This window comes from Arachis duranensis, chromosome 4, assembly GCF_000817695.3.
Source record: "Arachis duranensis cultivar V14167 chromosome 4, aradu.V14167.gnm2.J7QH, whole genome shotgun sequence".
In the NCBI taxonomy this organism is placed as follows: Eukaryota; Viridiplantae; Streptophyta; class Magnoliopsida; order Fabales; family Fabaceae; genus Arachis; species Arachis duranensis.
The window spans coordinates 105,386,684-105,399,480 of record NC_029775.3 but is presented as its reverse complement, the minus strand read 5'-3'; the positions used below and the strand labels follow the sequence as shown (position 1 = coordinate 105,399,480).

Sequence of the window (12,797 nt, the reverse complement as noted above, 5' to 3'; positions counted from 1 at the left end):
AAAGCATGTTTTTATTTTATTTCATTGTTATTTTTTGTTTGGATTTGGTCCAGGTACTAGACATGAAAATCTATCTAGCACATGAATTATGTATGTGCATATTAGGCTTAAACTCATCATCATTAGTTACTTTAACAAGAATTATTGGATCAGTTCATGAATAATATTCATATGGTATATATTGATGTGATGATGTTATAGAGAATGAAACATAATTAAATTATGAAAAGTAAGAGATTATTCTTTTATACTCTAATAAGAGCAAAATTCTTTCTTTTGACAAGTTAATAGAGAAGAAATTTATTTATTTATTGTTTTTGTACGATTTATTACTTGATTTGAACCCAAGAGATTATTTTTTCTCCTTTTCTTCAATGATATTTGCTGTTGTCTTCATTTGTAATCTTCTACTTGATTTGCTTGTTTTCATTAGAATAAAAATACTTATATTATCTTTAGAATGAAATAATATATGATCTATATTACTAAAATAATTAAAAAATATTAAATTATATATTTGGCAACCCTGGCATAGAAATACATGTTATTTGATATTTTTGTATTCAGACTTGAGTATATTAGTACTCACGGAATTCTTGCCGAATAAAAGTTGTATTAATTAATTGGCTAGTAAGAGGAATATCCATGGGTTAATAAGAGCCTTTCCTTCTCTAACTTTTTAATTTAATATTCATTTTCCATAATGTGCATGCATAATTGATAATTGCATACCTTGTGGATTGTGTTTTGTTTGGTTACGTGTTATCCTTGCTTTTGTATTTTTATTTTCTGCTGGATTATTTTGTTTTATTCTAAGTACTTTTTGCATCCTTATAGTTAGCAACAATTAGAATATTACATGCACACATGAATAATATGGATTTTTTTATAAATAAATAAAATAAATATTTTATTTACAAATATAGATTTTTTAAAATATTTTTATCGATTTGTGTAGCATGTCTTATCTCATTTATAGTGTAAACGAAATAAGTATGTGCATATCTCGTTTACACTATAAACAAGAGATAGGACACGTAAGCAAGTATACGTATTACGTTTGTACATGTGAGACATAGGAAAGAGCGACTTCTACGTATCTTATTTACCTTGTGAACAAGATATGCATATACTTATTTCATTTTAACTGTAAATCTGCTATAAAAAGATCTACAAACTATTGATATTCTCCACAAACTTCTCAATCCTTCTTTTCATCCATTTCTTTCAATAAATTTAGTAGAAATGTCGAGTGATAGTAGTTTTTTTGTTGTAACATTGTATCTGAACTGTCACATGCGAAACAATGACATTGGGGTTATATTTGAGTATGAGAATTCTAGTCTGATGCGCATTTGGAGAGCAGATTCTTTGTCTGAGTTAAAGAATCTGATATTGGCGCACTTCAGTGGTAATGAGAGAAAAGAGGTTGGTGTATTTCGGTTTTGTCTGTTCTGATTCGATGGCGATGAGCATGTGCTCCTCATGTCTGATGTCCACGTGAGAATCATGGCTGAACAAGTGATGAGCTTTCTGCAGAGGTTTATGATGGGGTGGTAGTTCTGGCAGCCCAAATTTCGTCCAGATAGGGATGGCAATACCACCCGAACCTGCAGATATCCACCCCTACCCGCTCCGCACTGGGGCGGATTTTTAGCGAGACAGGGCGGGGTCGGATTTAGGTAATACCCGCCCCGCTATATATATAATATATAATTTTAATATATAATATGTATAATATATGTAAAATAATTAGTAAATGATTAATATTAATGTATCATATTTAAATTTTTACTTTAATTTATGTTATGTATGTAATGATGGTTATATAAATTTTGAAATTTAGTTTTATTTATTAGATTTTAATAATTATAGGGGCGGGGCGGGTACCTGCAGGGACGGGTTAGGGTCTAACGTTTTACTATTCGCAGGTAGAAGTGGGGCGGATTCTATGCGGGTTGTTGTACGACGGGGCGGGTCGGGTAGAGCAAAAACCCGCCCCTACCCGTCCCGTTGCCATCCCTACGTCCAAGATGATCCACCTCTTGCACCACCACCCCTACACTATTCTAGACTAGCGGTAGACATGGACGTGAATGGTGAGAAGTCCGATGAAGAGTATGTTGCCGATAACAACAAAAGTGGTTCATCTGAGAATGATGACGAGGATGAGTTCGTACCAGAAGCTCCGGTTGGTAGATCAATTTGATACATTTTGCCTGCTCCGCAACCAATTTCAGAGTTATCAGCTGTACCCATCCACTATCATACAATGGATTTGGACACGATGCATGAGATATCTCCATTCCCAATATGGGTGCAGACGATTATAACACAGACGATGGTATGGAGTTTAGGGTTGGTCACAAATTCATAACGTAGGAGAACTAAACGTTTGTCGACAACTAAATAAAACTAATGCGCGTACCTCATGCAATTGCAATCGATCTAATGACATACATCATCGGAGGATTTTCTATTCATATTGGTCCCTACTTTGCTGGGACATGCCTATCAAGCTGTTTACATACGCAACAATCAAATTGTCTCACTTCATGCAATACAAAGTTTAATTGCATAAATACAAAAGATAAAAACCGTAAATGAAAATAGTTATCTCACTGCTAGGGAAAATCTCATAATCTGTCTTTCAAGTGGACACCACCGAGAAAATCTATGGTATATCTATGAGACCAGGAACAAAGTGCATCCAGCTATGTCAGTCGTATCTCAATGTGCTGCATGGCATAAGGAGTGGTACGTCCATGCAAACACTATGGATCTCCAAGACAGACCGCAACACTTAGCGAAGTCATCCAAAAGTGGCAACCATTTGATATGCGCCTGATTGTTTGACTTGTCCGTCATTAGGTAACCCTTGATTAGCAAGAAGATGTAACACCTCATGTACTGACAGAGGATGGTTGCATCTGCACCGCTGACATGTGCCTGACTCGGTCCCAAATTCATGTCATCTTGATACTAAACGACTCCTTCCTCTGGGCACCCTGTTGCTGAGCATGAGGAGGCCAGACACCTAGGAGCTCCTTTACATACTCCCATGTTGGGTACTGGTACCAAATTTAGAAGTCATGCAAGCACCCACCTATTGCCTCTCCGTGTGTGCATGACCTTAGGTGGTACGTAACGTCCTGTACGGTGATGGTGTACTCATCCCATGACAGGTGAAAAGTGTGGGTCTCCGAACACTATCGCTCCACGAATGCAGTGATCAAAGAGTTGTTAAACATGAAGTCTCTGAGCTGCACCGTGTCGCCAAACCCAACCTCATTCATGTAAAGGACAATGGCATCCGATGATGCAAGAGTGTGGCTCGCCCGTCTAAGTGGTAGGCGAGGCCTTTGTTAAAAAATGAAACCTTTTAATAACAAATCTATTTCACTTGTAAAATTTTGGATTTTAAACTAAATTCTCTAGTATATTCAAAATTAAAATTAAAAGTATAAAATTCGACTTAAAGAAATAAGATAACGTAATAAGCGCAGTTAATGAATAAATTAAACTAAATTAATTAGTAAATTAATATTTATTAAAAATACATTCGACACCTAACAAATATTAATAACTTGCCAACTAACTTATTTTATATTACCAAAACATAATCTATTCTATTCATGTGTAACAACACCAAATCTATCAAAGTACCCTTCACTATAAACACATGCTTATTTATTTAAAAGATAAAAACAATAATACTGACCTGGAAGTTAATTGCTCCCACGATGTGCCAAGTAGCATTCAGGCAGTTGATATCATCGTGCCGTGCATCTGCGCACGCCATAACATCCAAGTATCTCAAGAATATCAACAAAACGTGCGACAAAGAGAGAAATGAAGGTTAATGGTATAATAGTGACACTACAGGTGCTGTGAACGAGTTACTTATATAGACGCTATGTATGTAAACGAGATAAGTGCATACATATCTCGTTTACACCGTAACGAAATAAGCCACGCGTCAGATCACGTATACAAACGTGATACGTATACTTACTGACGTGCCTTATCTTGTTTTTAGTATAAATGAGATATGTACATACTTATTTCGTTTACACTGTAAATGAGATAAGACATGTTATAGAAATCGATAAAAACGCTCTAAATAACTTTACTTATATCTGTAAATAAAATATTTATTTTATTTATTTAAAAAAATCCGAATAATATGTCATACTATTATTAAGGACAATACTGTGATGTACGTGTAAAAACTAGTGCATCATATATTAAAATTTTATTAATGGTTCAAATTCAATGTATAATGAAATGGCTTAATACATAATTTAAATATGTATCAAAGGCGTTATTACTTCAGCACATTATAGTTACATATATACACCTACGCTGCACATTGCATATTTGTATTCGTAGTCTTATTTTAGATCTCCTCAATAAAAAAATAAAACTATTATTTTATTCGGGAATCTTTATCCCATATGATATGCTTATATGAATAGTGCCATGATGATACGTATCTATAAAAAGATAGAAGACACAATATAAACACACGAGGATTGATAGAGATAGAAATTGAACCAAACTATACATCAATAATTCGAATGATTAAGATGCTCATATCTGTTCCTCGACTTCCCCAATGAATCATCTTGGCTTTTCTCTAAACTCCATTACACCACTTGCTTTTCTTTCTAATTTACAATCATCATTATCCAAATTCTATTGATAAAATTTGAAAAAGTGAGAATAATTTAGATTGACTCCATAATTAGTTTATTTTTTACTTAAATAAATATCATAAATTTAAATATTTTTGTATATACAATAATTTATTGATTAAAGATAAATCTTTAAATAAAATTTAGATGTGTGACAGATTAGTAAATTTAGCGAAGAATTTATATAAGGAAAAAAACGATAATGCTCAAATTATGATAAGTTTTTTGGACAAGTTACAGAAATAAAATAATTGGAAACTAAAATTACCAGATTACAACTTTCTAAAATAACATACATGTTTGCAACTTTCTTATATATATCGCTATAAGATGTAGCGGTTTTAAGTTGCATGTAATCTCCTAGAATGTGTAATGGATTACGTAAGAAAGCGTTCTGACTAGAAATCGCTAGAGGATGTAGTAGTTTTTGAGTGATTCGTACTATGCATAAACCGCTACTGTCTATAACGATTTATGAAGAAATATGTTGTGCTCTAAACCCTTGCACCCTGTAGTGAATTATGTATGCCTGGAACCTCTATATATATATACCCGTGGATGGCATTTGTATTAAAGTAGAGTGTCATTTTCAGTATATTGCAAAAGTTAGGGTGTGTGGGACAAAGTGAGTGAAGAAGTTATTTTACAAGATCCATATTGCTATTGCATCAATTGGTGTGAAGTATGATACATTTGTGATAGGATCCGACGAATCCTCATTCAACTATGTTGGGAGGTGCTTCGACCTCAATGCATGTGGTTGCACCTGCTTGTTTGTTGGTTGATCCTCCATCTGTTGCCGTTGGGATGGCTAGTTCACCCCGTCTGATTCCTGATTTTGCAGGTGATGGTGGACTGGATCAAGTTGAAAATTCGATGCGAGAGGATGATTCGAACGAAGAGCCTGTTGACATTGTTGGGGATTGTTGATGAGGATACTCGAAGTAATCCATCTACACATCATGGCCCATCGAGTTCCGACACATAGCAATATCCTCCACATTTCTCAACCTTGAACTTAGAAGCCATCGGCCAACAGCCGGACGTAGATCCTACCTTTGGGGGTGAAGGATTGCATGAGGAAAATGCTGCTACAGAATTTCAAATTGGCCAATCTTTTCAAAGTAAGGAGGAAGCTGTGTTGAGTGTAAAGAATTATAGCATCCATCGTGGAGTTGAGTACAAGGTGATAGAGTCAGTTAAGTACCATGGAAGATGCAAGGAGTTCGGTAAAGATTGTACATGGTTGATTCACATCACACTTCGGCAACAAAAGAGTACCCGGGAGGTTAGATGGTACAATGGACCTCACATTTGTTTAGCTACATCGATTTCAAACGATCACTGACAGCTTGATTATCATGTTATTTTTGCGAGGATTTTTTCGTTGGTTAGAGCCGATGCTACGGTTACAATAAAGGTGTTGTAGCAAGCTACTAAAGCAACCTATGGATTCAGGCATAGTTACAGGAATGTATGGATGGCAAAATAGAAGGCAATACACAGATCTATGGAGATTGGGAAGAGTCCTATAGCGAGTTGTCCCGTTGGATCCTTGGTGTGCAGTCTACCATGGAGGGAACTGTTGCGCTATTGACGACTTCTCTGGTTAGAGTTGGTGATTAGGTTGATGAATCTACTGTGTACAATAATCGTCTATTTTGGTCATTTTCTCGTTGTATTGAGACATTTTGACATTGCAAGTCACTGGTCAGCATTGACGGTACTCACTTATATGGCAAGTATGGAGGTACTTTACTTCTTGCTATCGCGCAAGATGAAAACTCGAATATCTTGTCCATTGCGTTTGCACTTGTGGAAGGAGAAAATGCAGAGTCCTAGTCTTTTTTCATGACCAACCTATGACAATATGTGACTCTACAAGAAGGTATTTTGGTGATCTCTGACAGACACAATGGTATCAAGGCTGCACTAGAAGCACTGGATAGTAGTTGACTACCTCCTCAGGCATATGAAGCATTTTGCATTCGTCATGTCGCCGCTAATTTCTCCCTCAATTTCAAAGGTCAGGATGCAAAACGGCTAGTTGTGAATGCTGCTTATACGAAGATTGAGGCAAAATTTGACTATTGGTTTGATGTTATGAGGACTGAAAAGCCACCCGACACATGCATCGATACAACCATGCATGCCAATGCGGTTGAATCCCAGCTATCATTGCCCATTTCATCAAGATTTGCCACAAATAGCAACCATCGAATATGAACCCGATTCGTACTCTTGTCACCTAACAGTTGAGTGGATAGCAGCATCATGATACAGGCACGTGCGCATATGCGAACAGTATGCTCATTCACATCGGCTAGTAGCACCCTAAACCTCTCGTGGAATCATGTGAAGTGGACTGTCATCTACTTGACCTTATTCGGTGGTAGCAGCTTGCCAAATAACTCTTGAAACCACTCCCAAGCTAGTCTGCCATCTTCTATAAATTTTTGAAGTCAGTGAGGCATCTACTAACAATCTTTCCATTGACAGAAAATCCCAACTGATATGCCACATCTTGCAGTGTGATGATGCACTCTTTGAATGGCATGTGAAAGGTATGCGTATTAGGACGCCACCTATCAATGAATACGTTGACTATAGGCTCATTCAACCAGAACCAACGATTGTTCAATCTAGCCAACTGGTACAAGCTAGCCCGCTTCCAAATAAGATATGATCCTTTTATGCATAAGCATATTCTATTGTCTTCGAATGCTGTAAATACACTTATTTAACTGCATCATGTAATAAAAATAACCACACTGTAATTAAATTTTAATACTTACAAGCCTAAACCATAAATTATTACCAAATATATCCTAATCTAGTGAAATAACTACGTAACTATTATCTATCCAATCTTTTAGAATTGAGAATAACAAACATAAAAATTCTAACATATTAAAACCTAATTAATAAATTACTGATAATTCTAATATATACATTAACTAAATATTTAGTTTAGTTCTCTTAAATTTGTATGTTAAATCTTTTTTGAGTTTAATTTTTAATAAAGTTGAAAAATAAGTACTACTATCTACATACAAAAATAGAACTAATGTACTTTAGAACAAGTAACAAAATGTGCCATTTTTAAAATTTTAAGTCTAAATTTTGAATTTTTTTTAACTTTTAAATTTAAATCTTAAGTTTTAAATACTAAACTATAAATCTTAAATTCTATATTCTAATTCCTATACTCTAAATATTAGATTTTATATTCTAAACTCTAATACTAAAAAGAAAACAAACTAACCTCTTCATTGATGCCTCCGACAACGTGGACAACGCCGTTGAGTTGGTACAAGTGGTCTTCGTCCGCTTTGGTTTTACTTGAATATGCACACTCCAAAGAACCCAAATTCAATCCCAGTCTCCTCCTCCCTCTCTCAAGAATTTCCTCTCTCTAACCAAATTTTCTTTTCACATCAAATGAAGGATCCGCTGCTAGCTATCGCGGTTTTATAGCCATCCTTCACATAAACCACAGCACCTTTACAACAATTGCATATTTGTTCATAAACTGCTATAGACAGTAGCGATTTATGCATGACACAGATCATTCAAAAATCGCTACATCTTCTAACAGTTTTGGCCAGCACGCTTTTCTACATAATCCGCTTCACACTCCAACAGATTACATTCAACTCAAAACCGCTACTCCCGATAACGACTTACATTAGATAAAGAAAAATTGTAAAAAAGTATGCAATTTCAAAAAATTGTAATCTAATAATTTTGGTTTCTAATCATTTTATTTAAGTACCTTGCTCAATTTTTTTTCTTTCAATAACAGAAACCAAACTACTATAAGTAAGAAACACAAATTCACTCCCTCAACTACCAAACCAAAACTACTCTTCTAAAGTTTCAAAATTTGCCACTTTTAATCGCTTGTAACAAAAAAAGGTTCTAGAGAACGAAAACACTTTGTTTAATTCTTCATTTCTAAGAATGCAAATTCATCCTCTTTCCGCAGTTCTTTTTTCTCCTCAAAATCAAATAGAGAATGAAAAAAAAGTGCAAAATTTGATTTTTGATGCATCTTTCATGCAATTCCAACCCAACATTCCATCTCAATTCATTTGGCCTGAACATGAGAAGCCATGTCTAACAAGGCCACCAGAATTCCAAGTTCCAACCATTGATCTGAAGGCATTTCTCTCCGGCGACATGGAAGCCGTGTTGGACGCTTGTTTGCAAGTGAATGAGGCATGCAAGAAGCATGGATTCTTTCTTGTGGCCAACCATGGAGTCAATGCGAAGCTAATAGCTCGAGCACATGAGCTCATGGACGATTTCTTCGGCTTGAAGCTACCTCAGAAGCAAAGAGCTCAGAGAAAAATTGGAGAATATTGTGGTTATGCTAGTAGCTTCACTGAAAGGTTCCCTTCCAAGCTTCCTTGGAAGGAAACACTTTCTTTCCGTTACTCTGCCTCTGATCCATCCAAGAAAACTGTTGAGGAATATTTCCTTAGTGTTATGGGAGAAGATTTTAGACAATTTGGGTAAGCGAATTTCTTTTTTTAATCATAACGAAGAATTCTTTGAATCAAAGCTCAAAAGTTTGCTCATTAATTTTTTTTATGTTTAATATTATCCTAAGTTTTCAAAACTCGTATCGATTATTGAACAGAAGAGATTGATTCAACTAGTTTACTAGTTTTGACCGATTTACTAACAATTGGTTTTTAAACTGAATCGGCTAGTGACCTGTTCTTGATTATCAAAAAACATGCTTTTCTTTTCTTCTAATAAATGACTACTCATTTGTGTTTCATACCTTTTTAAGGGTTGTGTACCAAGATTATTGTGAAGCCATGAGCAATCTTTCTTTATGGATCATGGAGATTCTTGGAATGAGTTTAGGTGTTGGAAGCAAGTACTTCAGAGATTTCTTTGAAGGGAATGACTCTGTGATGAGATTAAATTACTATCCACCATGCCAAAGACCTGATTTAGCTCTTGGAACTGGCCCCCATTGTGACCCTACCTCACTAACTATTCTCCACCAAGATCAAGTTGAAGGCCTACAAGTGTTTGTGGATGAAAAATGGTACTCAGTTAACCCTAAACAAGACACCTTTGTTGTTAACATTGGTGACACATTTATGGTACGTATCATATTTTGTAACTTTTTAGTTGCGAATTGATGCATGTATTAGAAAGGTCTCTAGATATATAGTCTTGAATTTGAGTCCAAAAATAAAGTAACACTTATGTTAAAACAGACAAATTTTAGTAGAACTTCTGATAATAAGATTTTAAATTGTAAAAGAGAAAAATAAGTAAGGTATGTTCAATAAGTCCAGAAGTTCTAAAATTGGAAATTATTTACATAGAATATTAGTAAGATTGTTTGATAAACTTGACATAATATTTGTGGTTTTCTCAATCTTTGGTTTCAGGCTCTAACAAATGGACTTTACAAGAGTTGCATGCACCGAGCAGTTGTAAACAGAAAACTTGTGAGGAAATCACTTGCTTTCTTTCTATGTCCAAGAATGGACAAAGTGGTAACTTCACCAAAAGATCTTGTTAACAAGGAATATCCAAAGCTGTATCCAGATTTTACATGGGCAAGTCTTCTTGAATTTACACAGAGACATTACAGGGCTGACACAAAAACCCTTGATGCTTTCTCAATGTGGCTACAAGAAACAAAGAAGTAACTAAGGTATCCCCCAAAAGATAGCAGAAACACCAAAATATAGAGGCCAAATGTTACTTCAGCTGTTTTTAGTGTAGTGACGTATAGTTTTATTATGCTTTTGTGCATGCTTTGAATTCATATTGTCACTACTTAAGTCATTGTTAATAGTCCTCACCGTTCTTTTTGTCTTTTGTTATGCATGTATGTAAGTATGATTTTTATTATAAAATTAAATTACATTTGGCTCTTGAGAAATATAGTATTCCTCACTTGGGGTTTTGAAACGTTAATCTTATTGAGTTTGAAAAGGCATCAAATAAGAGGTGAATTGAAGACACTGTGTGAGAGAGGGGGGATGAAAATGAGATATAATTAAACTATAACTAGAATCAGACTCGCGGGATGCGCAGGGCGGTAAATTAATAATAGTATATAATAAATATAAAAAATTGTTATGTTTTGTAGAATTAAATTAAATATGTAAAATAATTAAAGTTAAATTTAAAAGGTGTTTTATTTAAAATAATTTGTATTACAAAAAATTTGGATGTTGGAATTGTACAAATTGATATTTTTATTTGGTGGTTTGATTTTTTGCATTTATTTTAGTTGATGGACTTAGTCTTTTTATGTAGCGCTCGTCCTCGTTTTTCTTTATTGGTTGTTGTTAGAGTTGTTTTTTTCTTTTTGTCGTATGCTCTTGTGAAGACATGTTCTTTATGAATTGTTGAATTGTATATACTTTTTATTGTGTTGTTTGTTCCATATTTGCATGTATGTTTTTCTTTCAAGGATGTGTCTTAAATATGGATATGTGATTTTCGCTTGATGATATTAGTGTTGGCAAAGTTGGTTTCTATAATCAATGAATAATTTAAATTAGAAATAAAAATGATATCTTAGTAACAGTATATTATTAAAAATCTTCTTTGAGATTAAAATCATTTTTTGACTTCAAATATAAGTGTGAGGTTACGTAAATTTTTTTGGAGTGTCATTAAATTTGAAGCAGTTTTTTGTCCCTAAGATTGGCTTCGTGCACTAAAATCGTCCTTGAGATTTCAATTGCACCAATTACGTCCATGAGATTGAAAAAAGTGCACCATATTAGTCCCTTACCCATTTTCCATTATCGACGTGATGATATGGCTTGATGACGTGGACTGTAGGTGACACGTGTCACTTCATGATTTGGCCACATGTAATAATATGATGATGTGGTGACCAGTGACACGTGTCATGCTGACGTGGATGGTTTTGCCACGTGTCACAATGTTATTTGATCGCGTGTCTGTTTGTGCCACGTGTCGCAATAATATTCGTCCACGTGTCGTCTAATATATTATCATTGTAGATTCACCAAATTAGTCCCTCACTTTGCATTAAGTGACTCATTTTAGTCCCTGAAATTGAATGTCGTGCACTAAATTAGTCCCTTAACCAATTTTTTCTCATTTTTTTCTATAAATTCAAATTTCTCAATATTTTTGAATGCATTAATTTCAATTCTATTTTTTTATATGTTATTAAAATAAAAGTGCTTTTATAAAATATTTTTTCTCTTGCGAATACGCTAACCGCCGACTTGGAGTTGACATGAAGGCATTTCAGACACTTTCACTACCATCTCCGACCTCTTTCAGTGCTTTTATAAAATATTTTTTCTCTTGCGGTTACCCCTAACCGCCGTCTTGGAGTTGACGTGAAGACATTTCAAACTTTCCTCATTACCATCTCCGACCTCTTTCGTCTAGACTGTAGAGGTCGGAGATGGTAGTGACAGTACTTGAAGTACCTTCAATCTAGCTCATTTACATATAACAAAAACGTGTATTTAATAAGAAAAAATGTTTATTTTAATTATTAAGTTTTTGTTAAAATCACATTTTTTATAAAAAAAAAATGTGTCTAATCAATCATATAATTTTTTATAATAACATATTTATATACTATAAAATTTATCAATGTTAAATTATTAAAAAAATTATATAATTAAAACTAAAATCTAAAAAATTTTTATGAAAGCACTTGTATTTAAATGATATTTAAAAAAATAAAATTAAAATTAGTACATCCAAGATATTAAAAATTTTAAATTTAAAAAAATGAAAAAAAATTGGTGAAAGGACTAGTTTGGTGCACGACATTCAATTTTAGGGACTAAAATGAGTCACTTAATACAAAGTGAGGGACTAATTTAGTGCATCTACAATGATGACATAATGGATGACATGTGGATGAATACTGTTGCGACACGTGGCACAAACGGACGTGGCCAAATAACATTGTGACACGTGGCACAACCATCCACATCATCATGCCACGTGATACTGGTCACCACATCATCATACTATTACACGTGGCCAAATCATGAAGTGACACGTGTCACGTACAGTCCACGTCATCAAGCCATGCCATCATGTCGTTAATAGAAAATG

The 12,797-nt window shown here is 34.4% G+C and overlaps 1 protein-coding gene across 1 annotated transcript; it reads left to right on the top strand.

Annotated features, from left to right (window-relative positions):
- Positions 1 to 8,608: 8,608 nt before the first annotated feature.
- LOC107485469 (gibberellin 20 oxidase 1-D-like) lies at positions 8,609 to 10,547 on the top strand. The gene is made up of 3 exons (XM_016106003.3): positions 8,609 to 9,214; positions 9,499 to 9,820; positions 10,115 to 10,547. Exons 1-3 carry the CDS (start codon positions 8,661 to 8,663, stop codon positions 10,376 to 10,378), a joined length of 1,140 nt encoding a protein of 379 aa, XP_015961489.1. The 5' UTR covers positions 8,609 to 8,660; the 3' UTR covers positions 10,379 to 10,547.
- Positions 10,548 to 12,797: the final 2,250 nt, after the last annotated feature.

What these genes read in the sequence shown, in the direction of transcription:
- LOC107485469 (XM_016106003.3), top strand. Translation starts at nt 8,661, where the DNA reads ATGCAAATTCATCCTCTTTCCGCAGTTCTTTTTTCTCCTCAAAATCAA. An exon ending in GAAGATTTTAGACAATTTGG is followed by an intron (nt 9,215 to 9,498) that starts GTAAGCGAATTT and finishes TACCTTTTTAAG; the next exon opens with GGTTGTGTACCAAGATTATT. An exon ending in ACATTGGTGACACATTTATG is followed by an intron (nt 9,821 to 10,114) that starts GTACGTATCATA and finishes CTTTGGTTTCAG; the next exon opens with GCTCTAACAAATGGACTTTA.